The sequence below is a fragment of the Arachis ipaensis genome, chromosome B9, assembly GCF_059453495.1.
Source record: "Arachis ipaensis isolate K30076 ecotype BB chromosome B9, ASM5945349v1, whole genome shotgun sequence".
Taxonomy (NCBI): Eukaryota; Viridiplantae; Streptophyta; class Magnoliopsida; order Fabales; family Fabaceae; genus Arachis; species Arachis ipaensis.
The window spans coordinates 128,074,364-128,102,310 of record NC_142444.1 but is presented as its reverse complement, the minus strand read 5'-3'; the positions used below and the strand labels follow the sequence as shown (position 1 = coordinate 128,102,310).

The 27,947-nt window shown below is 31.0% G+C and overlaps 3 protein-coding genes across 6 annotated transcripts; all 3 read left to right on the top strand.

Annotated features, from left to right (window-relative positions):
• The first annotated feature begins 3,266 nt into the window (after nt 1-3,266).
• Nucleotides 3,267-9,733, top strand: LOC107618600 (protein SIEVE ELEMENT OCCLUSION B-like). Of its 2 annotated transcripts, XM_021112438.2 has the most exons (8): nt 3,272-3,534; nt 3,656-3,748; nt 4,516-4,961; nt 6,516-6,610; nt 6,991-7,121; nt 7,491-7,949; nt 8,359-8,795; nt 9,552-9,733. In XM_021112438.2, the coding sequence occupies exons 1-8, from the start codon at nt 3,331-3,333 to the stop codon at nt 9,622-9,624; spliced, it is 1,938 nt and encodes a 645-aa protein (XP_020968097.1). In that variant the 5' UTR covers nt 3,272-3,330; the 3' UTR covers nt 9,625-9,733. The 2 variants fall into 2 exon arrangements, with proteins under 2 accessions (XP_016176195.1, XP_020968097.1); XM_016320709.3 differs by lacking the exon at nt 9,552-9,733 and having other exon boundaries at nt 3,267-3,534; nt 8,359-9,112.
• Nucleotides 9,734-11,264: 1,531 nt separating this feature from the next.
• Nucleotides 11,265-16,811, top strand: LOC107618601 (protein SIEVE ELEMENT OCCLUSION B-like). 3 transcript variants are annotated; one of them, XM_088497887.1, is made up of 7 exons: nt 11,265-11,534; nt 11,668-11,760; nt 12,011-12,456; nt 12,535-12,629; nt 13,881-14,011; nt 14,596-15,054; nt 16,118-16,811. In XM_088497887.1, exons 1-7 carry the CDS (start codon nt 11,310-11,312, stop codon nt 16,709-16,711), a joined length of 2,043 nt encoding a protein of 680 aa, XP_088354013.1. In that variant the 5' UTR covers nt 11,265-11,309; the 3' UTR covers nt 16,712-16,811. The 3 variants fall into 3 exon arrangements, with proteins under 3 accessions (XP_088354013.1, XP_088354012.1, XP_088354011.1); XM_088497886.1 differs by having other exon boundaries at nt 16,115-16,811; XM_088497885.1 differs by having other exon boundaries at nt 16,097-16,811.
• An 8,351-nt stretch (nt 16,812-25,162) lies between these two features.
• LOC148546271 (COP9 signalosome complex subunit 6a-like) lies at nt 25,163-26,906 on the top strand. Its single transcript, XM_088498310.1, has 4 exons — nt 25,163-25,192; nt 25,266-25,353; nt 25,954-26,054; nt 26,832-26,906. The coding sequence occupies exons 1-4, from the start codon at nt 25,163-25,165 to the stop codon at nt 26,904-26,906; spliced, it is 294 nt and encodes a 97-aa protein (XP_088354436.1).
• The last annotated feature ends 1,041 nt before the right edge of the window (nt 26,907-27,947 follow it).

Below are 27,947 nucleotides of genomic sequence, written 5' to 3'. Positions count from 1 at the left end.
GAGGTTATAATGATATTAAATTGCTTAGAACTTGGTTATTAGAATGATTAGAATGTATAAACTTCAAGTAGTAGTTAGAGTTTTTATTTAGGGGTAGTAGTGTGTTAGAAGCTGGTTAGCGATACTACACTGTTAAGTGCTTAAATATTATAATTGTTAGAATCTTTAAATCTCAAATAGTGGTTAGAGTGTTGATATAAGGATAGTAGTGTGTTAGAGTATTCAAATCACAAATGCATGTTGGATAAGTGATTTCGAGAGTTTAATAGAATTCTTATTAAAGTATTTTTCGATTAAAAGTACCTGTTTATGGTGATTGCTGTTTTATAAAGTGTTATGATTATAAGAGAATTTTTTCAATGTCATACTGCTCCACCGATGTATCACGAGCATGAGGAGGCAGTATGGTATGCCGTTAGACGATAGGATCATGTCGTATCTCCAGATTGCTGGGCTGGCCCATCTTGCGAGGTTCAACGACATATGTGCCGTACAAATGGGTCCCGTCAACACTAACTAGAGGCTTGCAATGTCAGAATGTCTCGATACACAATGGGAATGTCCAAAAGAGACGGTGGAAATAAGTGCACGGCTCATCGACTTGGCCACTTAGTCACACAGGAATCGTCCTCAACACTGCAACACTACCCGACATCATCATCTATACCCCTAACACCCATCGCGGTAACTCATTATATGACTCTTTCCAGTCTCCGTAAATCTGAGCCATGGCTTTTTGCTTAGCCATCCAAACCCTCCTGTAAGTCGGTCGAAAACCAAAATAGGCCTCTGTCATATTCTGCAGTACCTTGATTGACATGGCAAGCATCGGCTCTAATCATAGGCAGTATGAAGGCCGAAATCACATGATAATCAAGCCTCCTATGATCGCTGGATATGAAAGTGGCTAGAAAAGTATGCAGTCCATTGTACCATTTTACCTCCCATATACCTCTGCGTTGGCAGAGACTAATACGAATCAACCATATGCACCCCTTGCCGAATTTCTTACACTTCCCGTGGTACTTGTGATAATCGGATTCCAACACTTTATACTTAACCCCCACTTCGGATGCTATAAGTCTTCACGCTCAGCACGGTCTCCTCTTTATCCTGAAACTGTTGACTAACTTGGAACTCAACTACTCCTCCTGTATCCTGTGTGTCTGTGGTCCCAAATCCGACAGGCGCGCCAAGTACCCCCTGCTGTCTCATGGCATCCAAGTCCAAGGTTAAAAAGTGCGAGGGGGTATTGCGGAGTTTCTGAACTAGCCGCTGCACCACCCTCAGCTGGAGTACTCGTCGCTAGCTCATCATCGCTATCATCGGCAATGGTGGCGGGCTCCACATCATCATCATTCTCATCCTAAAATACATCTTCCACACTATCTGGTGCTCTACCCTGTCGGGATTCCGGTACCACATCAGGAATGCCAGTCATCGGAATTGCAACGTCACCAAAGGGTCTAGTGTCACCCACTTCTCTGTCATAAGCGCGATTTAGATTAGCGGCGAAGGATGGGAAGGCAACCAAAGCTACCTCAGGCTCAATCATGGGTAAAGATGAAGAGGCACCAACCAGCCTCGAACTAGAGCAGGCTGCCGTGGCTGAAGGCTGAGGATTATGGTTAGAACCTCCTGAACTAGAGACTACATCCACAAGCTTGGCCAACAGCTTAGGGGTTCTCACCTCTGGGAATTGCCAACAATAATGGAACAGTACTTGCAGATCTTCGTAGCTGCCTATGGCGAACGAATCGTATTTCACATCATCCCGCACAACGAAAATCGAAATTCTGTAGAATAACTTATCTACCCGTTTAATGCCTTGCAATCCCAATTTTCGGATTATAGTATTCTGAAACTCGGTGAAACTTGTTAAAGGTTTGAGGAAAACACTAAGCGGATCCTTATCAGTAAACTTAATTTCAAAACGCATTTTTTAATCGATCCTCTATACTACACCAAAACTAAAAAACTCTCATCACTAGCCATTGAATATCACTATGATGAGAAATTCACGTTCAACATCTATTTATATACATTTGGTCTCTAGTAAATCGAATTAGCTTACATCCATTTACATGTGTTGCTCAATACACAGTAAATCGACTTGCACTGTGTCGATTTATTTATGGATATTACGACCATGGTATATCAAATTGTGCTGGTTCGATTTACTAGGAACCCTAACCATGTATGCATAAATCGAATGAAATTGATTCGATTTGCATGAAACTCTACTAAATTGAATATGCCTATTTTGATTTACATAATTACATGCTTTGAGAAATTCATATACCATTTTTTACTTTGGGTGATTTGGATAAATTTTATTCACAGTTAGTTTATATAAGCCATTTGCCCTAAAAAAAAATGAATGCACTTCTCTTATTAATTCCCCCTCCTCTCTCACTCTCTCAAATATTCCTATGATATTCATGCACAATTTTACGTTAGCACAATTTAACATTTTTCTTGTGGTAATGTGCTACAGTGCTAGTCGTTAATGCAATTGTACAGGTTCAATTTTACTAGGTTTTGAGTTTGGTATATCATTTGGATGTTATCTTTGTTACTGCTTCATGAATTTCTTATCATGAAATAAATGAACTTATTTGCATGCAATGGTTGATCACAAGAAAAGTCCTTTTTTTTTTCGGTTTTTCATCATCATCAATTACCGGTACAGTACTACTCTTTTTTTTTTATGATAATTTTTAATTTGGTAGGTCAAAAATTAATTTTATCCAAATTTAAATTCTATTTAAAATTTTATCATTGACCATTGAATTATTGCATATATAAAACAGAATTTGAATTATCAATATTTATTTAATCAAATTAGTGAAGTAACTACTAAACCAACTAAGTTGGTTTGGTACAATAGTAATCTTATTACAGTATTTTATTTACCTATTTATAAGACTCAATCAATTTTATTTTTTTTAAAGGTAGAATACACTCCAATCAAATATTTTAAAGAGAAATATTACATGCATCATTTTTTAATATATTTCTCTTGTATACTTTTCATTTTTTATATTTAAAATGATTCATGAGAAGTGGAAAAAGATAATAATTTTTTTATATCATTAAAAAAAACTTGTACATAAAATATGGTGCAACCATCATTTTCCTATTTTAAATGATATATATAGAAGTTTTTTATAATGACTACTTATAAAAGTTAAATCCATAAAATATTCCATATCCTTTTTCATTCAGTCATTTTCTATGATATAAATAAGGAAGAACAAGGAAACTTGGTGCACCACCAACAAGCTTTAGATTTCTTGTAAGTTTTGTAAGAATAGAAATAGGATAATAATGGTTCATAAGTTGTCACTGAAGTCCCTACTCCAGACAGCGGATAGGGAGCATAATCCATTAGCCATGTCTGACGAGCAGATCTTGGAGCAAATATACTCAACACATGTTCATAGTGACACTAAGTTTGATGTGGATTCTCTCTTCACTCTTGTTTACACTACCCTTAGGCGTTCAACTTCCATTGTTGATAATTTTTTTGAGGTAATTAAACCCCATATCTCTCAATAATGTATCGATCTTTTTCAACAAAAAAAAAGTAACTAATAGAATTATTCTTAACCTTCTTATAGCTATTAATATGCACATGTCATGAATCTTGCAGGGTTCTAAATCGATGATGGAACATATAGACGACAAGATGCCCCTAGCCAATTTTAGTTCACCTCATTGCACACTCAAGCAAATCTATTTCGAGGTCATTCATTAATAAATCCATTATTATTATTATTGTTCAATAGCGTATATATAGTGTATGTGTTTTCTACCTTTTTCTTTTTTTTTTTTTTTTGGTATGCAAATGGATTCCAACAATTAAAAAATTTAATTGACCATGTATATATTTACACGATTGGTGGCAAGACACTAGCACATGAATCTCACAAGATCGGATCGGAGTAGTGTTGAAATTATCAGTAAAAAAAATTCTATAGTTAATATGATAAGTGAATTTTTGAAACGGTTATGCTAGTAATTATTAAAAAATATAAAATAAGACAAACGGTAATTAAAAAATATGAAATAAAGTAATTTTAAATTGATCTAATTATGTATTTCAAACATTTTTTCTTCAACTAACATTATAAATTGATCCAATTGTTGTGAAAATAATCTTTTTCAGATATTTGTCACTATTAACAAGGATTTATAGTCACAAGAATTGAGACATGTGCTAACAAAATAATATTACAGCATATATTGCGACAAAAAAATTATCTTTTTCGAAAAATATTAGGGCAACGATCAATGTCGCAGTTGAAGACTGTATTCTCCAAAATAATTGTCGCTACAATATACTAAATTATGCTGACAACCGTAATGACTATTCACCAATCACCAGCATAGTTAATTAGTTCTATGCCGACAATTTTTATGGCAGACATAACATATTTATAGTACAAGTTCAAAGGATTATATAATTAAGTTTGGAAGTTGAGAACTAATAGTGATTAATTATGATGGCAGATGTGTTGCAAGCCTCCAGGTGAGGAAACAGCTCACAAAACGGCACTGGTGATACTAAACAAGCTCTCAAACTATGAGTGGGATGCAAAGGCAGTGATCACACTGGCCGCATTCGCCCTCGAGTACGGTGACTTTTGGCTGTTGGCTCACCATCAGCCAACAGACCTTTTGGCCAAATCAGTGGCGGTACTCAAGAGAGTGCCGTTACTGACTCGGCCAGAATACGTGCAGAAGCACCGGCAGGCCATCATTGAGGTCAACAATCTCGTGAAAGCGACATTGCAAGTGATCGAGTTGATATTCGAGTTGGAGAAGTTTTCCTCTTATGACACTAAAGATGTGCCTGCTTTGGTGCCTGCTAGAGAGCACATCCCTGTTGATGTATACTGGGCTATCATCACTGTTGTCACTATTGTTAGTCAGATTGATTGTCTCACCACCCAATCGTAAGTTGTGTTCTTAATTAATAACATTGAATTCCAAGAAAATTATTAGTTTAGTTTAGAGTGATATTATCAACATCCAAAAATAAATGTTAACTAGTGTTTTATCCGTAATAACATTACGATTACGGAAATATAAATTTTTTAAAATTACGTCGATTTCGTCCTCACGTTATAGATTATGATACAAAAATTTATAAAATCAAACTATTTTTATAAAAAGGTCATAAGAGACAAAAATTTTCGACGCCTAAGAAGATCAGGATTTTCATAGATAAAAGAAATTAAATACTAAACATTTTAATTATTATTTTTATATGAAAGAGTTTAATTTTTTTATTAATAATTAATTTTAACATTTATTATCTAAAACGAAAAGAATTTCATGTGTATACTTTTACAATCGATTAGATATTAAATTTATTGCACAAATAAAATAATTAATTTTTATACTTGTTATTTAAAAATAATTTTTTTATTTATATAAAAATATAATTACATATTAGTATAAAAAAATTTATATTGATAGTTATAAAATTAACTCAAAATTTAATTTTTTTAAACAATTAAATCTTGATTCTAATTATTAATCACAATATTAATATTCTCTCTAAATTATATGAAATCAATAGTTGAAGAAAGAGAAATAAAAATATAGATTAAAAAGATAAGCGATAAAAATTTAAAATTTAATTAAAAAACTAAAAAATATTCATATAATAATTTTTTATGTGAATAATATTATAGGATATTATTTAATTATAAATTTAATATATTTTTTATAATTTTATGAATTTATTAAAATTATATTATTTTATTAATTTTATTTTTTTAGAACAAAATGGTAAAGAGAAATAGAGATTGAAAGAGAAACAAGAGAGAAAGATAAAAAAAGAAAGAGAGAGGGAGTTTTTTAATTTTAGAGAAAAAATTATTTTAATTGTAATAAAAGAATATCTCGTGACACATTTTAGTTTGTTAAATTAGTAATATAAAATATAAATTATAATTTATATATAGAACGAGAAGGATAGAGAAAAATAAAGAAAGGGAGAGAGATAGACAAGAGGATGTAGGAAGAAAATTTATTAATTTTAAATAAAAATATTTTTCTTAATTTTAATGAGAGAGTGTTATGTGATATATTTTAATTATTAAATTAGTAATATAATATAATTATATTTTAATTTTAATATTTTAATTTTTAATTTTAATTGCAATTAGAGAATATCATATTGCATATTTTAATTGTTAAATTTGTAATTTAATTATTGATAATGATATATAAGAAATAAAACGAGCGAAATAATGAAAGAGATAAAGAAATGAAAATAAAGAAGAAGAGATGACTTTTTAATTTTAGATAAAAAAAAATTTAATTTCAATTATAATGAAAAGATAATATAAAACATATTTTAGTTATAAAATTAATAATAGATAATAAATTATAAATAAACTAATTTGCATATAATATATTTTTGCCAGACTATCTACATTTTAATTTAGGAAGATTTGGTGTGGCCTTTGCTTGGTCAGGTTATAATTGTTCGATTTCAGGGAGAAGAAGCAGGAACTGTATCAATATGGACAAAAATTAAACTTCATACTTGGGAGACTTGGGAAGCAGATCACGCTCTGTAGGCATGAGATTGGTCAGTAGTGAAATTGTGCCAAGCTTTATCTTTTTTGTCATTTTCTCTTTCTTTAGAAAATGTTTTTGAATAATAATAAAGTGTTTGCTATGATGTCTAAAAAATATTGTCTAATTAATAAAATAAGTAAAATAATTAATTTTAAATTTAAAAATATAAAAGTTAAAAAATTTTAAATATTTTAAAGTTATTATAAAAAATAATTTAGATAAAAGTTAGACACTAAACAAAACACACTATAAAATTAGTCTAATAATAAAGATATTTTTTAGTCCAAGTACATATAAAATAGGAGAAACTGTTGCATTTAAAGCTTAAATTGCAGGGACAAAAGTACATCAAGCAAACTAAATAAGTTCTCTATTATGATTTATTTTCAGAGGAAGCAGAGTATTGTCGTAAGCTTAGGAAACTTTTCCAAACTCCAACGGAGATAATGGAGGTGTTTAAGGTCCTCGTTTTCTCAAAGGATGCACCACAGCCATTGTTCGATTGTGCTACTAAAACAACGGTTTGTATATACCTTTTCTTACTAAAATAAGCGTAGTGATAAAAGCACAAATAAACGTATATTAGTTGATATCGTCATAAAAAAATTAATTAAAACAAGAATATTAGCTTTTACAGAAATGATAATTAAAATAAATTTTTTAATTTTTTTCATTTTTTATCAATTACTAATTTTATTATCAAAAGTAAAAAATACACAAACAAAATATACACACAGTGATACATATAATACTTTTCTAATTTTTACTAGGGCTTTTTTTATACGAAAATATATATTAAAGTTGGGCTCAAGCCCAGCCCATTAACGAGAGAACAGTTTGCAAGTCGATGATTTTCTTTTTTTGTTTTTGTTTTTCACTTCCCATGATAGATTGACATTGAAGTGTTAAAAAGGAAGCATGTATACCTTTTCATTTCAACTCTAGACATCACAGAGGAAGAGATTTCAGTACTCAGAGCAGTTCATGAATCCATCAAGACAGATGAACAATATAAGATTGTTTGGGTTCCAATAGTTGAAGAATGGACCGAGAATCTTCGAAAGAAATTCGAGGTTCTGAAGGCTAAGATGCAATGGTATGTGGTTCAACACTTGGGAAGCATAGCAGGCTACAAGTACATCAAGGAGGAATGGCACTTCAAGAAGAGTCCCATGGTTGTGGTTTTGAACCCTCAAGGCAAGGTTCAGCATACAAATGCATTCCATTTGATTCAGGCTTATGGAATGAAGGCCTTTCCCTTTACCTCTGTGGAAGAGGAGAGAATTCACAATGAAATTCATTGGGTTGGTCCTGTGGTTGGTGATATTCACTCCAACATTGACACTTGGGTAAGCATATATTTATATATTGGTCACAATAATAGCATTGATAATTTTTATAGTATAAATATCAACAACCTACTATATTATCCTTCCTAAGTTTATTTTTCAACGTTTTTTCCCAAGTAAGAAGTGTTTTATTTTTTGTCAGTTAAACAAATCTTAATTCTCTTTTTAATATATTTTATTTCAGTGACTTAGATACTTTCTATATTCCTTATTTTTCTGGGAGTGCATTACTGCATTAGCATTCGCCTCTTTCTAGTTTAAAGATAATATATAAAAAGAAACAAAAAGAGAATAATATAGGAGTCACTACCTTAGGAGTTAGGACTAATTTTCTGTTTTCTCTAAGATTTGCCATGAAATCAATATTGGTAATAATGTATTGCTAATCACTCTGTGAATGAATCAACAGATAAGAGAGCAGAAATACATATTCTTCTATGGAGGCAAAGACAAAGAATGGATCCAACAATTCAGCAAGACTGCTGCAGCGCTTGCAAATGATCCTGTCATAAAGGACTTAAGAATTTCCATAGAACTCTTCTGTGTGGAAAAGGAAGACAAGAACCTGTTCAGCCGCTTCTGGAACCGTATAGAGAGCTTGTTTGTGACGAAGGCTCATAAGGCAGTTGATAGTGCGAAACAAGAAGTGCAGAGAATGCTGTGTTACAAGTACGAGAGCGGATGGGCCCTGCTCAGCAAAGGGTCGTCGGTGGTGGCGAGCGGCCACGGAAGCACAATCCTGAAGACTGTGACGGAGTTTGAGAAGTGGAAAGAGGTTGTGAGGAAGAAGGGGTTTGAGACTTCATTCAGAGAGTATCATGAGAGGATTGTGCGCTCCACTCACAGGTGCGCACAGTTTGAGATTCAAAACATTGCTGGCAAGTTACCTGAGGCCATAAAATGCCCTGATTGTCCCAGGATTATGGACATTTTCATAACTTATAAGTGCTGCCACAATGACAATAATAATGTTGTTATCAGTAGTAATGATGCACATTAGAAACTTTCATTTTGTTAATTATGAGATGCAACTCTGAGGGAAATTGTTCCTAGTGTGTCCATTAAAATAAGAGCAATTGTGTGTTTTTTCATGTATTCTGTACGTTGCTGCTTATCTTGAGTGTTGGAACTGAATTGAATTAAGGTTGATCTTTATCTTACTACACTAAAGTTGCAAATATCTTTATACTATATCTTAATAGGTACTTATTTGCTGTTAATTCAGCCTTTTGTTTAATAAATGTGTATTAGAATTTATATTTTAAGTCTTGAAAATAATAAATTTGTTTTTATGAATAAAAGTTTTTATGATAAATTCTTTTCAATACACATTATATATTACATAGGAAGTATTTCAAGCGTATGATAATTTTAAATATTCTAGTATTTTTAGTCATTAATCTCAATCATAATACCTAAAACTGTAGAATACTTGAAAACGTTTTCTATTACATAAAGTAGATATTACCTTGTTTTTTTCATATTATTAATTATACTGTTATGAGATGTGTGTCTACAAATCAAGATCCTAATCAGAAACAGTACTTCATTTACTTTTGTGTCATAGCTTTTTTTTAATTTCATAAAATTATTGTGTTTCAGAAAGAAAAGATTGCTTGGTCTCGCCTCCGCTGCTGGAACCAGCTTAAGGAGGCTCTGGAAAAAGGATTCATAAATAATGAACCCATGAAGAGTCACAAGACAGTAACTAATAAAATTTCCTTTGCACATGCATGAAGATTCCACCAACTTTTGTTTATTTATTTACGGTGGTAGTGGAGCAAGTGTAAATATATATTTATTATGTGGAGGTCTTAGATGCAACATAAGCTAGAAGGTACAAGCTAGGCACATAAAGCCAAGGACATAAGCTAGGACTACTCCACAAGACATTGTAATTTGTAAACCAGGGGATGGAAGTAGGTAACTTCACCGATTTATATAGTCTATAAATAGGCGTTGTGATTTGTGACATTGTTTATTAATGTGTCAAGTATAGATTTGTGACTTCATATATACGTAGTAATTAAGAGTAAATATATAGTGTAAGAGATTATAATCTGTCCACTTATTAGTTAAGTATTTTCCGTTTTCTGATGCATGCAACTTATATTATCATTCAGATCTTTCCAAGAGTATTATTCCATTCCTCTGCTACCTAATACATTGGCGTTAATGATTTCATCAAAAAGTAAGGCTGCTAGAGCCTTCATTCAAAATCCTCGTTCTTGAATCTTCAGCATAGTACCATTTAAAATGGTCTAAAATTTTCAAACACACGAGTAATGACACAAGAACATACGTTAAGAGACCACAAAAGACAAGAAAAAGGAAACTAAGCCAAACACATAAACTAGCAATGACAGCCTATATAATCACTGATAATCATAATTTCCTAAAAATTTCATCGCAACCCACTTGAAACCTACCCCCAACAAATTCCTGGTTTATGCCCCTCAGAAAATAGGAAAACAATATATAAATAAAATAAGATAATTGCAATTTGCAAAGCCTATGTTTTTTACTAATGCTTGGTCATCAATGACTTCAGAATTCCATTAAACTTCTTGTTATACGTTTCTTATGTGCTTCGTATTGGGGCAGTTTCATACATTTATTTATTTTTATTGAATGTTATTGTTGTTGAGATCAAGTCTCAGAGTTGAAGTTTACCATAAATATATAATATTAACAACATTTAAACTCATTATCTGAAAATATTAAGAATCTACACTTCTAGTTATAAAGAAGAGAATTAGCTAGAATTAATTCAAATGTAAAACAAAAATAGAAAAAAAGTATTGGCTATCTAAAATTTTGCATGCATCAATATTCAATGGTCGAAACTCAGGTGCAGTCGACTTTACGTGAAGTTGATAGTTGAGAACCGTTAAATGAAAATTTAGTCAAATTAATAAAATCATTTAACCGCTCTCAGTTACCAATTTTACGTAAAATCGATTGCACATGAGTTTCCGGCATATTCAATACACAATTGAATGTCTGTGAATTTTTTTTATGAAAATTGAATTATACTTATTATTGTAAATATTTACTTAAGTAATTGATTGAAGATTTTTCTCCTAAGTTGATCCACAGAATTTCTTTTCCAAAGGCCAAAAGTAAAGTTTTTAACAAATGACTTTGAATTAAAGATAAAGAAAAAAAATCAATCAAGAATGTTTGAATGAATTAATCATATCATTTTACTAATTAATAAATGAAATAAAAATATATTTCTAAAACTTTGTTACCTTGCTCAAGCATATCTTTCATGCTATAAATAAGCTAATAAGGGAGTACAATCATCAAGTATAAGCAGGGTGCAGCAAGAAATCAATCAAGCTAAGGAGGACCATAATGGCTCATCATCATCATAAGCTGTCACTGAAGTCTCTACTCCATCATCACAATCACAAAGAGGAGAAGGAGCATAATCCATTAGCCATGTCGGACGAGCACATCTTGGAATTAATCTACTCAACTCATGTTCATAGTGACACTAAGTTTGAGGTCGATCCTCTCTTCACTCTTGTCCACAATACCCTTATCCGTTCAACCTCCATTTTGGACGACCTTGTGCAGGTTCATTATATTTTCTTCTTTCTAATTAGATTTCATTATCTATTTCCCAATGTTTCCGTTTATTTTATGCTACGTTCTTTGATTGTCCTATATATAATATATGTATATCCACTTGTGATAAATCCTCTGGCAGGGTTCCAAATCAAGCATGGAGGAGATTGATGAAAAGATTCTCCAACCCAATTTCAATTCACCTTATTGCACACTCAAGCAAATTTCATTTGAGGTAATAATTCACTTTTTTTTTTCTTTAATTGGATGTTGAATCAACTAAGTCACTTACTCTTATTTATATTTATATATATCATAAAACTATTTTTCTACAAAATTTATAGTTATATCTATAATATTTTATTTCACACAAGATCTCTTTTGAATTAACATAAATTTTTTGGATATATTTTCTTTTTTTAAACTTGCAAAAGCAATTACATGAATAGTTATATGTCTCTAGTAATATTATTATGACGTGGCAGATGTGTTGCAAGGCTGCCGGTGAGGAAACTGCTCACGAAACTGCAGTGGCCATTCTCCATAAGCTCTCACACTACGAATGGGATGCGAAAGCAGTGCTCACACTTGCTGCTTTGGCAGTTGAATATGGTGATTTCTGGCTGCTATCTCAGCATCTACAAACAGATGTTTTGGCGAAATCAGTGGCAGTGATGAAGAGAGTTCCACTGCTCATACGGCCTGCGAATTTGCAGAAGCACCGTGAAGCCATCACTGAGGTCAACAATCTGGTGAAAGCGACATTGCAAGTGATTGAGTTGATAGTTGAGTTGGAGAAGCTCTCTTCTTATGACACTAAAGATGTGCCTGCTTTGCTTCCTGCTAGGGAGCATATCCCAATTGATGTGTATTGGTGTATCATCACTCTTGTTACTATTGTCACTCAGATTGAATGTCTCACAACTGATTCGTAAGTTAAATTCTTCCACTAATTACTGGTTACACATATTTTGTCATCAACAGCAACAAAATTGTTGGTTGATTTCAGGGAGGAGAAACAGGAATTATACCATTACGGTCAAAAGATCAACGTGGTACTCAGCAAACTGAGGAAGCACATCGCGCTCTGCAGACACCAAATTGGTCAGTAGTAACAGAATACTACTAGACTAGTCACTAGTTAATAATGATCCTAGTACATACTCTATATATATGGATGTGTTACAAACGGAGAGTTATTATTATTCATCGAAACCGGTGAAATGCAATAATAAGTAATAAAGTTACTATTAAATTTTAGTGAAGAACTCATGGACACACTTTAATTCCTCCTTAGCTAACATGATTTTTTCACTACTATTTAATAAATGATCGAATAGGACGTGTTAATTCTCGAGTTTGATCGACACAAAAATGCTAGGTATTATTATTTTGAGAAATGAATTTTTTTTTTGTCTAAATCACATTCTCCTTTTTTCTATTTAAAAAATATATATATAGTGTCTTTTTTTCTAAGAATTAAATACATACATTCTTATCTATTTGATTAAAATATTTTTTAATAATTATTTTTATATATAAATTAGTGATAATTATTTGATTATTTCAAAAAATATATAAAATATATACTTATTATTATTATTATTATTATAGTTTTTATTTATTTATTTTTATATATTTTATGATTAATAAAAAATTTTAAAAATAATTAAAATTTACTACATTAATAGGAATATATATATTTTATATTATTATTAATATTATTATAGTAGTAAAAATATAAAATAAAAAACATTTATTATTATAATATATTTATTTATTTTTAATTTTTATCATTAATCATGAAATATATAAAAATTTTAGACTAAATATTTTATATTACGTAGTAATAATAATAATAATAATAATAATAATAATATATTTATTATTAAAATAATAAGTTTTATTTATTTTTAATTATTTATCATTAATCATAAAATATATAAAAAATTTAAATTAAATATATATTAATAATTATTAAAAAATATTTAATCAAATGGATTAAATTAAAGTGTATGTTATTTAATTATTGCAGAAAAATATATATTTTAAAAATGGAAAAAAAGAGAATGTCATTTAAACAGCAGGAGAAGAGAGTATCTTTTCTCTTAAACTTTGACTACTTGTGTACCAAGAAGAAAAATATACTTGCATATATATCTTTATATTTTTCTTAATATTTATAATTTGTTTCCCAATAATATAAATTTCTTACTGTATTTCATTTACATATTCTCTTTTTTTTTTCTCTGTCTCTCTCTCCCCTAATTTTCTTAAAGAGTAGAAGTGTAGAACTACTGCTTTGAGGTTAAATGATATTTAAGATGCGAAGGAACTAAATTTGGCTAATTGCAGAGGAGGCAGAATATTATCGTAAGCTAAGGAAGCTTTTCCAAACCCCAACTGAGATAATGGAAGTGTTTAAGGTCTTAATTTTCGCCAAGGATGCCCCGCAGCCACTGTTCGATTGCGCTTCTGAAACTACGGTTTGTATATATTTTTACATTTTCCTATTGCAATATATTTTGATTTACTATTTTATTTATATATTCAAGCAGTTTACTAGCTATGAATTTACGTAGGTTATTCAAGGTAGACATTATTTTATTGGTTTTCATTTTTAACAAGAAACAATAGTACATAGATTTACTATCGTTTGCAAAGCTAAGCGCTTGTCAAACCCTAGTAGTATAAGTATAAGTAATATTAAGAGTGTATATATCATAATGTTGAGACGTTGTATAAATTCATACTTCATTAAGCTGGATGTTACGTTGGAGAAAAAAGATAGTGAAGAGAATGATTTTTTTTTTATGAGTGATTAATAGTTATTACATAAAATATGTTATTTTTTGTTCATTTTTAAAATAAAATTAAATAATTCTCTTCACTCTACTACAAAACTTTTTCATTATAAAATTGGCCTTATATTAAACTGTTAAATAGAATGTGAATCTGATTTAAATAAATATAATATCTTAAATAAGTCAAAATATCAATATTATAATTTTTTCATTTCTTTTGAATATAGTTGATTGAATATTTTGACTTTCATTTCTCGACATGACAGGTTGACATTACAGTGCTGAAAAAGAAACATGTATACCTATTCATTTCAACTCTAGACATCACAGAGGAAGAGATTTCAGTACTGAGACCGGTTCATGAATCCATTAAGTCAGAAGAGCAATATAAGATCGTTTGGGTTCCAATAGTGGAAGAATGGAGCGAGCATCTGCGAAAGAAATTCGAGGTTCTAAAGGCCAAGATGCAATGGTATGTGGTTCAACACTTTGGAAGCATAGCAGGCTACAAGTACATCAAGGAGGAGTGGCACTTCAAGAAGAGTCCTATGGTCGTGCTGCTAAACCCTCAAGGCAAGGTGCTCCATCAAAACGCATTCCATTTGATTGAGGCCTATGGAATGAAAGCCTTTCCCTTTACCACTGTTGAAGAAGAGACAATTCACAAAGAAAAACATTGGGTTGGCTCAGTTGTTGGTGGCATTCACTCCAACATTGACATTTGGGTAAGCATATTTATATATTGCACAGTACACTAATTTGATACACACTTATGCTTGTTTGGTTGATAAAAGAGATTTTTTTTTAATGAAAAATATCTTTTTTTATTTTTTAGCGTATTTGGCAAATTTTTAGTAGTAAAAGTAAAAGTACTAGAAAAATAAAAAAAAAATATCTTTTTTGAAAAGTTGTAATTTACATCTTTTTTTTTTAAATTTTTTTTTTAATTTTTTTTATATAATAAATAAATAAATAATACTTTTATATTGTTATACCCAAATATAATTAATAGATAAAAAAATTTTTTTAATTTGCATGATATACCCAAACATAAAATTATTTTTATTTTTCCATAAAATCTTTTAAAAAAAGATAACTCAAAAAAAAAAATTCTTTTTTTAGAAGCTTATCCAAACAAGCTCTTAATTTGTACTAATTGCATATTCTCACACTTTAAGAAATTCAATATATTTGGATAGAATAAACACCAAATTCATTCTCAAAAAATTTTAAATAAGACACTTTATTTTCTAATAAATTTTTATTAAAAATATTATTTATACACCAAAATTAATTATTATATATTTATATATAAATATATAATATAGTTTAACTTATTTGTAATGTGTATTTTATATTGATTGTTGATTTTATAGTATATTTATCATGATTGATTTTTATTTATTAAAAATTATTTAGAATTATTTTGGTCAAACAGATTGGTTCGTCTATCATTTAAAAAAAAAACTAATTTATTCTATAATGTATTTTTTAAAAAACTTAATTATATTATAATAAATTTATTAAAAACTTGTTTGTCTAGCTCATATTAAAAAATTTGATTAACAGCGATGACAGAAGACCAATCTCTTCAATGAAAATAATTCTAAAAAATTTTCAGCAAATAAAAAATTTGTTTGGACTAAAATATTCTATATATATAAAATCCTTTGAGACTAATTTGGATGGCGTGTATCATTTGGATACTATTATCACAATTCAATATATATATATATATATATATATATATATATATATATATTTGAGTTTGGGTGTGAATTGAAGCAGATAAAAGAGGAGAAGTACATATTGTTCTATGGAGGCAAAGACAAAGAGTGGATCCAAGAATTCAGCAAGAGTGCTGCATCCCTTGCAAATGAGACCATAATAAAAGAGTTAAAGATATCCATAGAGCTATTCTGTGTGGAAAAGGAAAACAGAAACATCTTCAAACGCTTCTGGAAGCGGGTAGAGAGCTTGTTTGTGACAAAGGCTCACAAGGCTGCCGATGCAGTGAAACAAGAAGTGCAGAGGTTGCTGTGTTACAAGGACGAAACCGGTTGGGCCCTGCTGAGCAAAGGCTCCTCTGTGGTTCTTAGTGGCCACGGAACCACAATGTTGAAGGCGGTGGCAGAGTTTGAGAGGTGGAAGGAGGTTGTGGTAAAGAAGGGGTTCGAATTGTCATTCAAAGAATACCATGAGAGGGTTGCACATGAAACGCACCGTTGCGCACAATTTGAAATCCCTGATGTTGCTGGAAAGTTGCCAGAGGCTATAAAGTGTCCTGATTGTCCTAGAGTTATGGACATTTTCATAACTTACAAGTGCTGCCACAATGATAATACTAGTACTACTACTAATGCAAATTCTACATACTATTAGGATTCATGTTATCATGTCCTTGTGTGCGTGCTATCTTAATAAGTTTTTTCTCTTCTAAATGAAATAAGAATGTCTGTCATGGTTATGTCTTGCCATGTAATGTACTCTCTTGCTGCTAATATTCATTCCTTGAGTCATGGAATTGATGAATTAAGTTTTCCTATATATATGAAAAGAAAATTGAGGTAGCAACAATTATCAAGAAGACAAGCCAGTGAGATCTCACTTGAAATAATTTACATGTCTTGGAAAAGGCTACTGAAGTCTGAAAGTTTCAGTTAAAAGAGTAGATCAAAATGAGAATAATAGAGACCAAGAGTAAGGGTTTGTTTTGGTGAATTTCTAAGAAAAGATGTTTTTGAGTTATCTTTTTTTAAAAGATCTTATGAAAAAATAAAAGTAATTTTATGTTTGGGTATCTCATCCAAAAAGATCTTTTTTATCTATTGATTATGTTTGGGTATAACAATATAGAAGTACTTTTTTGTTTATTTATTACATGAAAAACATCTTTTTTTAAGGAAAAAGATCTTTTAAAAAAAGATATAAATTACAGCCTCTCAAAAAAGATGTTTTTTTTATTATTTTTCTAGTGCTTTTACTTTTACTGCTAGAAATTTGTCAAATACGCTAAAAACTAAAAAAAGATATTTTTTCATTGAAAAAAAATTTTTTTATCAAAATAATGGCGCCCAAATAAGTACTAAAAAAAGCCTATGTCGCCATAATGGTTCTGGGTTTGGGTTTAATTTTGGTGGATCTATATAATGGTTGCCAAGCCCAAGGTCTATCGGCCTATTCGGTATTTGACTCTCTTTAACTCATTTGTGTTTAAAAAGATCTATAACCCAACCCAACTCACCGCAAATGCAAAAAAGTAAAAAAAAAAAAAACCATGAATACCTCTAGAGTTCCCTTTTTAATAAATTTGCGTGTAAATCTTTAGTTTAAAAAGAGATATTAGGCTTAGGGTTGATATTATTAGGAGCGGTTGGTAACCAAAATAAATAGATCTGCTATATATACAAGTCTTTTTGACAAATAAGTCTAAACAAGTTTGTCCAAACCCAACAAAAACAACCCTCAGGTTAGAGTGCGTGTAAACACGGCTTGCCCAACTATCGAATAGTGCAAATGTCATTATGAAAAATGGTTCTTCTCCCTCGATCAAAACCACAACGCTCAAAATTTAAATAAGGATCAAAATCTCTAAAAATCGTCACGAAAAGTCAAAGAAGTTTCAAAGTTGAATTCGAAATCTTCACCAACAAAGACAGAAAGCAAAGACGAACAATTATTGAAGGTAATGTTCACTAATCTTGTAGTTTTCTCACTTTTCTCTTTCTCATTTTGATCGCAAAATGCTATATAGTCATATTTCTGTTTATTTAGTAGATTCATTTTGTGTTCTTGCGTTGAAGTATGTATTACTGTTCTCATATACGCTTCATTTGGTGATAACTGTGTTAGGTCGGTGTAAAAATGTTACATAGTATTTCTTGTGTAGTTTAACTTATATTTGCATGTGTTTGAGGGATTTGAATGTGTTTTAATTGTGCATGTTTGAGTTTTGCATGTTTCGAAATGAGTTTGTCTGTAGTGCTTCTGGTATCATTGTATTCATGTTTGTGATGTTTTGGTGTATTTGATTTCTCTTTCGGTGTATTTGGCTTGTCTTTCCATGTATTTCATCAGAATTAAGGTATACTTGGTGTTGTTGTACTTTTTATGCTATAACTACACAACAGAATATTGTTCTTGATGCTTCTGATGTTATTATGTACATATTTGAGTGATTTGCAACTGGTTTTGTCTATTTTTAAGGAATTTTATTCATCAATTTGTTGTAACAACCCATAGAATTTTGTTGTAGTGCTTCTCCTATCATTTTAAGTATGTTTGATTGAGTTGCATATCTTTTTTATCTCACATTGTATGATGTAAAAAAAAAAAAATCAATATAGCGGTGTGTTTGGTTTGTGTTTTGGTGTATTTGGTTTCTCTTTCGGTGTATTAACCCTTTTTGTATTTCTTACAGAAAAATTGGCACCAAAAGTAGCACCAAAATATAATGTAAGCATATATATATTTGAATAACGCAATTTACTTTGAATAAATCTAATTTATTTACAGAAAAATCATGATTTGAGATGCTCCACAAGATCAATTCATAAAAAATTTCAAAACATGAGCAAGAACAAGAAAGCAATTGTTCGAGAACTGAGATTTGGTGGTTTGATGAATATCCCTGCCATGAATGTGCCACATAAGTTATTGAAACAATTAGCATATTCATTTGATTTGTCCCATAATAGACTGTACACACGGTATGGTATAATCAACATCACCCAAGAAAATATAGCAACTGTCCTTGGGTTGAGTATATCTGGTAAAAATCAATTTCCTAATATATTCTGTGAATCAAATTTTGGTGTATTATCAAATTATTTCTGTGTCATTGAAATATTTTTTGCTGCTTTTGTAGGGCCACTCTATCCAGCCAAAATTAACTTTCAAGAACTTAGTGAGGAGAATAAGAAAGTTGTTAGAAGCTTCCAAGGCAAGACCTTGTCACAATTATCAACCTCTATGATGGAGATGGATGTCGATAGGGAGAAAAATTAGATGAAATTCAAGAGGACATTCATCCTAGACATTTAGATGTTCTTCTTGTTGCCGACAGCGGTAAACAAACTTTCTCCAGTTCACATGCCGCCCATTCTTCACGTGGACGCCATATGTCAACGAAATTGGGGTGGTCATGTGCTCAACTTCCTAATAAGGGCATTAAAGAGCACATATTAGAAAAGAAATATGCTATTAGAAATATGTTCTACAACTTCATATACCGTATAACTTAGAGCAGAGTGCGTTGATCTTGTGATGAAATTCACCTTTTCTTTGAATTGTGCTTGGACTTTCCTGAACTTCTCATGAGTATAAACATGTTGAAATTGAGCTTCTATTGAGGAATTTGTTTCACACGGTATGGCGACATAAAAATCTGCAGCATCCGATTCTCTCTCTCTTTACTTCCTAGACAATTATCATACTGCCTGACAAATTGGATAAGTGAGTTGTTGTGCATAATAAACTTGTTAAAAAAAGTATGCACACTTTTTTTCCTTTGAGTCCTTCTCATCCCGAGCCAGAAATGGTGATCAAGATAAACTAGAACCCATAAATAACAATATTCGAAAAGCTTTGAAAAAACACCTAAATCAGAACTAAAATATACTAAAAAACATACAGTTTGACACCTTTACTGCACAAGCAAAACACATAAATATTCACACACTAAAATTAACATCATCAGTTAATTCTAATAAAGACAACATTACCTGAAAGCCACTTATTGTACCCAAGAGGATGTCCGAAAAAAAGTTCCAAACAACATGACTCATCTCGTGTTTTAATTTCTTTGTGTCACTTGTAGCCATTTAGTTTACTTGAGATCTTCTTCATGATATGCCAAATACACTACCGGTGTTGTGGGAATACAAGCCTTAATAGCCCTTTGCATCGATGTGCCTTGATCGGTAAGAATGCCTTTCGGAGTATTTTCTCCCATGCAACGAGGCCAACATTTAAATAACCATTTGAATGATTGAGTATCCTCGTTTTTCATCAAAGCACATCCCAGAATTATTTACTGACCATGGTGATTCACCCTAACAAAAGAACTAAAAACTAGATTATACCTGAAATACAACGACACAGAAACAAAATCATTGATACACCAAAAGATTCTCTATATACACCGAAAGTGATTTCAAAATACACATAAACCAGAACAACATATTACCTATTTGTATTGTAAGTGGTATCAAATGAAATAACATCTCCAAAATACTCACGGACAATCCTGCTTCTTGCGTCGGCCCAAAAAGCAAGCTTAATTGACTGATCAACCTCAAGTTCAAGCTCAAAAATAAATTATGATTCTTTTCTTTCATTCTTAATAAGTATTTCCCAAATTCTTTTGCACCCTCTAGTTCTGAAACATTCTGCACTTCTCTCGTGATGTAATTTCTCACATCTTTTTCAATAAAACTTATTTCACGATGACCTCTGCTGCTGGACAAATGATTGGTATATTTTTCTTGATCTGATTTCGGCTTTCTCACTATTCTCTATTGTACATCGTACAGACATGTTGAATTCCCTGTGTTGTTTAAGCACCTTTGCTTGATTTAAACAACACGAATGTGAATGATGCAACACAACCTTTGAAATGATCCAAACACCAATATCCTTCAATATATGTATATAAATTCTTGCAGGATAATTTAATCCAGCTGAAGGATTTGTCTTCTCAATTGGAGATATGTTCGATTTCCATTTTCCCTTTCTGATACATGTAATCAATTGGTTCTTAATTTCATTTTCCTTTTTATTTGTGCTTCAAATTTTCGTAGAAAAACCTGCAAGTTTCAAATAGTCTTTGTAGAATTTTCTAACTTCTTCAATCGTGTTAAAAGTCATCCCAACCTTTGAAACAAGTTTCTCATCAACATCACAGAAATTAAAAATATACCAAAATAATTCTACAATACACCATATTAGAACTAAAATACACCGAAACTGGGAACGAAACAGATTCATCAAAATAATAAAATCAGATTCAAAACTCGTACATTACATTCAAATTCAATCCATCAACCATTAATTGATTCGATTCTAAACAATAAAACAATTTCTCCTAGTTCAGTTGAAAGTCTAAACTTATAAATACACCGAAAAAATTCCAAAATAAAACGAAAAAATTCCAAAATCCACCGAAGTTTTTCCTAAATACATTGAAATGAGAATGGAACAAATTCATCAAAATAATAATTCAGATTCAGAACTCTTACATTACATTCAATTTAAACCATCAATGATGAACAACAATTTTTCACAAATAAAAACCACGTTATTCACCTACAGAATCATAAGCTACTAATGAAAACATTAACTAGAATCGAACCATACCTTATCCATTTGATTCGATTCAAAATAATAATCCACTTCACTCTGGTTCAATTGACAGTCTGAACTTGAATTATTCATTATCTTCAAGAACAAAATAGCTGTTCAAAGCTGATTTCATAGCTTGATTTCAAATCTTCAAATCAGATAAAAGAGCATTCAAATTGAACGAAGAGAATGTAGAGAACATAAAGAAGGAAGAGAAACACAGAGATAGAATAGAACGTAGAGAGGTAGAAAACGCTGAGAAAATTAAAAAAAAAAATCCTCAAAAAAAGGTAGTTTTATATTCGCGCGTTGAGTGAAAAGTTAGTTAGAGATAATGGTGCGTAAGGTAAATTAGGTTAAGGCTATTTGTTTGGACTTGTGTGTAAATCACTTGTATGTAGATATGAATTACAAATAAATTAGCCAAAAATAGTCAGAACTTGACTTATTTAGCATTCATTATTTGTTGCAACAAATACATTTTAAAAAATACAATGGTCAACAAATAGCAGCGGTTCATAACCACCGGGAAAATGCCATCGAATTTAAGGTTAGCTAAATAGCATTGGTTTCAACCGACACTATTCAAAGGATTTCATTGCGATTGTGCCAGCGGTTTGGTGGAACCGCCGCAAAATCAAATCTCCATCCCCCATACTGCAATGCTTCTTGAAACGTTGATAATTTGTTTTGCAGCGGTTTAAAATCGCCGCAAATTCCTATAAAAATCGCTGCTAAATCCCGTTTCTGTTGTAGTGGTAGTTGTGAAGTTATTGAATTTTAACATGTTTAATATTTAGGATTAGATACATAAAGACAATGTTGATTAAGATGTTATACATTTTATTATAATATAAAGAAGTTATTATTTATTATAATAGGTTATGAATTACATTTATATTTTAAATAATTTTACTAATATTAAAATTTTTCTTCTAATTAATAATTTATAAAAAAACTATATACATGCATTTCAAAATATTATGGCAGTTTTATTTGTGCAGTGCATCTCAAATTGAGGCGATTTACAACTCCCACAAGTACAAGAAAAACAGTTTTCAGTCAATGTATTTTGCAAGGGTTTAAAACCCCCCACAACCTCAATTAAAACCTTCGCAAAACGTTACAGTTGGAAGCCTTCAGAAGCCAACGCAATATTAAAGAAACCGCCGCAAATAGCGGAGGGTGAAAAATTGCCGCAACTTCAAAATAAAATAGCGTCGGTTTTACAAAATTCCTCGTAATTAAACTGCAGGACTCCTAACTCTGTCAGTTTATCAAACTGCTGTAATGCAACTTGCAGAGGTTAAAAACCGCCACAAATCTAAGAAAAAACTTGCAAATTGGCGTATTTTTTGTAGTGACTGACCACCGCAATATGTCAACTTAGCAGCGATTATGATATAACCGCCACTAAATGCTAAACTAATTGTAACACCGCTCTTTTCCGCTGCATTAACTGCCGCCATTATTTATTTTGTCATGTTTTTTTTAATCGTCGCTGTCTACCAGATTTATTTTTGTGATATATATGTATTTATTAGGATATTATAAGATAATACTATTATATAATTTAATTTTATTTATGGGATAATATCATAATAGAATTTTGTAAATAAAAAATTATTTAAATAATTTAATAGTAACATATAATGCTTGAATGTTTGAGCAAAGAAAATTTTATTATATTGAAAATAATAACGAACTAACAAATATCTAATAGCAGATAGATATTTTTAAATGAGTAATATATATGATCTATTACTAAATTATAATATAAATGAAAGAAATGGTCATAATATTAATTTGTCTTAATTAAAAATTTATTATACATGAAAAAAATAAAAAATCATATTAGTTTGTCATAATTAAAAATTTATAACTGATAAATTTAATGACCAAATCACTACAAGAAAAAGTGTATTTTTCGACGCTAAAAATCAACTGCTATCTCTCCCATCGATATTTTTCGACGGCTTGCTGTCGATATTATTAAAAAAGATAAGTAAAAATAAAATATTAAAATCAACAGCAAAGTCGTCGATTTTTTTGGTAATCCTTTAACCGTTTTTCCATTATCGACACATTGTCGACGGAGTGTGAGGTGAGAATATTTTTATTTTAAAATCGATGAACGTAGCGTCTATTTTATTATTTAAAATATCGACACATTTTGTCGTCGATAAATTTAAACGGTCTTAATCACTTTCCCAAATTAAATGGATGGTACGGATTTAATGTATAAAATCGACGTCTTCGGCGTCGTTGTTTTCCAAATTAAAATCAACATCTATATTGTCGATTTTTATCAATAAAATAAATTTCCTCCCACTCACTCCCCCGTTTCTTTCATTTCCCCAAATTCACCATTTCAATTTTCACCTCGCATACTTCAACCCTTCTTATCCATCGCCGTCGCATCAGGATGATCTCTCCCTCCTCCTTCGCCTCTCCTCCGATGATCTCCACAAATAATCAGGTTTTCTTTCTCTCTCTCTCTCTCTCTCTATATATATATATATATCAATTTCAAATCTTAAATTCACTTCAACTTTTTCTCTGTCTCGCATTTTGAAATTTGTAAACAGAGGAGCTTCGAACATTGATTCCTAAAGGCTTTGAAGTAATTGGAGCGCTTGCTCACGGAGCCAGCGCCGACGCTCAAGCGGCAGTTCATGCTGCTCGCAGACTGAGGAAGCTTCTATACGGTGAAGGGGAAGGGGATAATCGACCGCTGATCTGAGCAGTCGCTGCCGATTTCGGTGAGCTAAAATTTTTCGTGTCAGAAAGTGGAAAATCGAATAGCCTCGAAGAGGTTGATTCAGTTGTTGAAGAAGAACATTCAGAGAAATGTGTGGGAGAATGGTTGCTTGATCCGTTGTGAGCTTCCGATCAAGTTGCCAGTATATTATCCTCTCAAGAATACGAGTGGTTAGTTTTATTCAATTTTTTGTTTCTTCTAATCTCTAAGTGTTTGTTCGGATTGGTGTTAATTTTGCTTTGCATGTTCTGTTGGGGTTGTATTTTGAAATGAACTTCAATCAATTCATTGTTTTTGCATTGCCATGTAATAGAGCAATCTAGGGATTGGAAATTGGGGTTTGTGAGCTAGTAGTGTTAATTGATAATACTTTGATGATGGAAGTTATAGAGCACAGGACTTATGAGATGCTATCACAAGGGAGATAGAAATGAAGCAAGGTATGTTCTGTAATCTGGCATGGATAGGATATTTCTTTTAACATTTACCTGACTCTTTTAGAAAATACTATCACAAGGCTATTTTGTCTGCTGTTGTTAAGTTTCATAGAAGAATTTACATATTCTATCTCCAGTTTAAAGTAGCAAGCCATTAAATCCCTTCCACTCCCCTTTCTAGTGCTACCATATTTAAAGTTGACTTAATCTTTATATGATGGGCTGTATTCTTTTATTGTTACTGTTATATGACTTAATCTTTATATGATGGGCTGTATTCTTTCAGAGAAAAACATGGTTTGGCGAGCACCTTCTAGATCATTGGTAAACACCACCATTTCTTTGTTATACGAAAACATTCATTTATGTACTTGATGACATTATTGTTCTTGATTAGGATGACCGTGCTAGATCCCGGAAGGATGAAGAGGATTTGAACCGAGCAATTGCACTTTCTTTAGGTGAAAATTTCAAGAGACCAAATGGTAGGTAGTAGGTACTGCTATTGTTTTCAATGAAGTTTCTTATTCTGAAATTGATCAAATTCTTGGAATTTAATGATGAGATATTCAGTAATATTATTGGAAAACTTTCCCACTTATATAAAAATATCATATTTTTAAATTATTCAGTCATAATAAATAACAAATTTTTTAATTTTCATGTAGTTATTTATCTATTTTGGTAAAGAGATGTGGCATAAATAAAATCTTTGACATGCAATAATTAGCTGGATAAGATTTAGGATCAAAGTCATCAATTCATAAAGTAATCATTTTCTTTGAAAAAAAAAAGGGGGGGGTACTTATTTACTAGTAGGATTTTCTATTGGTCTATCTGCATTCTGCCATTTATGTAGCTTAATCTCTGCTAAGAAAAATCTAATTTTGAAGTTTTTATTTATCACATATTTTAAGCGAATTCAACACTCAACTAGTTTGCTAATCCACATTCAAGTTAATAGGTGCACAGTGTTTCCATGGGAAGTATTTCTATTTCTGGCTTGAACAATATTATCATACATGGTCCACATATGTTGAAACTTCCATTAGTAACTATTGTTTCAACCTTTGTTTAAAATGCAGGTGATGTTCCTTGTGAAAATTCACTGTTAAGACAAGTGTCAAGTCTCCTGAGAAGATTGCCTGTTATTGAATCTGGGAAATTTCAAGATGATTTCTTAATGGTGAGTAGATTACTTTATCAAATTTGGACTAGGGAGCATGAATTATGTAGTAATAAGCAGTGATAGACCCAATTTTGCCGGATATATTTTGCCTGAGAGCGTCATATAATGGTTGGTCACTAAAATATGCATCTGCTTTGGTCTGCCATAAGAGAAAGGAAGTTGGGTTTATATTATGATGATTAATCAATTCTTTCATGCTAGTTGTGCCAATTTATTTGTTGAAAGAGGTAGAGTTAAGGAAAAGATCAGATATGTATTGGGGTACTATAACGAATACATGAACCCAAGCTTTTATTTAATTTAAAAACAATAAAAAAAGGGAACAGAGTAGTAGTATATAAGGTTGCTTAGCTTCCTTGGTATATATGTGTATTTTCACACCTAAACAAAGGATTTTAATATGACTGAAATAAAAAGATTGAAGATATGCAAATTAAAATGGAAGTAACTAGTTAACACCTATAGCGGCAGTCTTTTCATTTTTGCATCTCCTAGAGCATTGTCGGCGTACTTTTTAGAGAGAGAGAGAGAGAGAGAAACATAAAAGACATAAGAGTTCATGTTTGAATTTGATTACTAAGAATTTTGATTACTATACTAGTCTATAAGCAGTCAAATTTTATTTTCTTGCGTATAAAAAGCTAGTTTTAAGTTTTAATCGACTTGGCTACTGTATTTACTGTTCAATATTTATTAAGCTTGGGTAAATTTGATTACTAAATTTGATTACTGTTCTATACTAGTCTGTATTTACTGTTCAATATTTTGTTGCAGATCCACTTTGTTCTGTTCTTGCAAGATATTTATGAAGCTTGGGTAAATAAGGCAAATGATCTGATGAAAAATTAGCACCGTAAAATCATCGAGAGTCAACTATTTCAATGGCTGTATGTTAGAATAATTAAGCGTAATTGTCCATGCACTGTAATCATTAGATATTCATGATGCTTCTGTTCTATGAAAAATCATAGCCTTTAGTAAACTCATTATTTATTATTTTGATAAATTTGTAAACTCATTATCTAATATTTAATATAATTTTTATTTTTATATTTAAAAGTTTATTTGTCTTGTTATCTATATTCTGTATAAATTTTATTTTTATATTTATTTGCATTAATTATTTACTATTTTTCAAAGAGAAAAAATAATTAAAACATATCTATTAAAATCGACGGAATAGTTGTTGCTTTTTAATAGACAAGAAAATTCAAATATATAGACAGAATTTGTCGGTATATGAATAATAAAATCGACGGCAACCGTGTCGATTTTATTGGATCCAATATCGACGGCAACATTGTCGATTTTAGTAAGCATATTATAGATAAAAATATTGTCGATTTTATTGGATCAAATATCGACAGAAATAGCGTCGATTTTATATAATAATATCGACGGCGATGTTGTCGATTTTAGTAAGAATGTAAAATTCTCAAACTCATATTATAGACAGAAGCGCTGTCGATTTTATTAAATTATTATCGACGATCAGCCAAGCCGTTGATTTTATTAGCATTTTGCAAAATCGACAAGCTTAATAGTGACCAACTCCGTCGTCTATTTTGCCGTCGAATTTTAATATTATCGACGGCTTAGCCGTCGATTTGGCCGTCGATTTTAACGATGTTTCTTGTAGTGAAATGGTCATAATATTAATGTTATTTATCAACTTATAATATTTATATATAATTCTTTTTTTTAGTTGCTCATGATATTTTCTAACTCAATAGGTCAATAATTAATCTGTAATGAATCTGAACTCTATTTAAGAGTTTGTTACTAGTCAATAGATTGCTGCATCCATAAGGCGGGATTTAAATCTCTTGACACTTGCTTAATTGAGCGAGTAAATTAACTACTCGACTAACCTAAATTGGTTCTCAACAA

What these genes read in the sequence shown, in the direction of transcription:
- LOC107618600 (XM_016320709.3), top strand. Translation starts at nt 3,331, where the DNA reads ATGGTTCATAAGTTGTCACTGAAGTCCCTACTCCAGACAGCGGATAGG. An exon ending in TCAAGCAAATCTATTTCGAG is followed by an intron (nt 3,749 to 4,515) that starts GTCATTCATTAA and finishes TTATGATGGCAG; the next exon opens with ATGTGTTGCAAGCCTCCAGG. An exon ending in GATTGTCTCACCACCCAATC is followed by an intron (nt 4,962 to 6,515) that starts GTAAGTTGTGTT and finishes GTTCGATTTCAG; the next exon opens with GGAGAAGAAGCAGGAACTGT.
- LOC107618601 (XM_088497885.1), top strand. Translation starts at nt 11,310, where the DNA reads ATGGCTCATCATCATCATAAGCTGTCACTGAAGTCTCTACTCCATCAT. An exon ending in TTTTGGACGACCTTGTGCAG is followed by an intron (nt 11,535 to 11,667) that starts GTTCATTATATT and finishes ATCCTCTGGCAG; the next exon opens with GGTTCCAAATCAAGCATGGA. An exon ending in ACTCCAACATTGACATTTGG is followed by an intron (nt 15,055 to 16,096) that starts GTAAGCATATTT and finishes TATATATTTGAG; the next exon opens with TTTGGGTGTGAATTGAAGCA.
- LOC148546271 (XM_088498310.1), top strand. Translation starts at nt 25,163, where the DNA reads ATGGTTTGGCGAGCACCTTCTAGATCATTG. An exon ending in GAGCACCTTCTAGATCATTG is followed by an intron (nt 25,193 to 25,265) that starts GTAAACACCACC and finishes GTTCTTGATTAG; the next exon opens with GATGACCGTGCTAGATCCCG. An exon ending in AAATTTCAAGAGACCAAATG is followed by an intron (nt 25,354 to 25,953) that starts GTAGGTAGTAGG and finishes TTTAAAATGCAG; the next exon opens with GTGATGTTCCTTGTGAAAAT.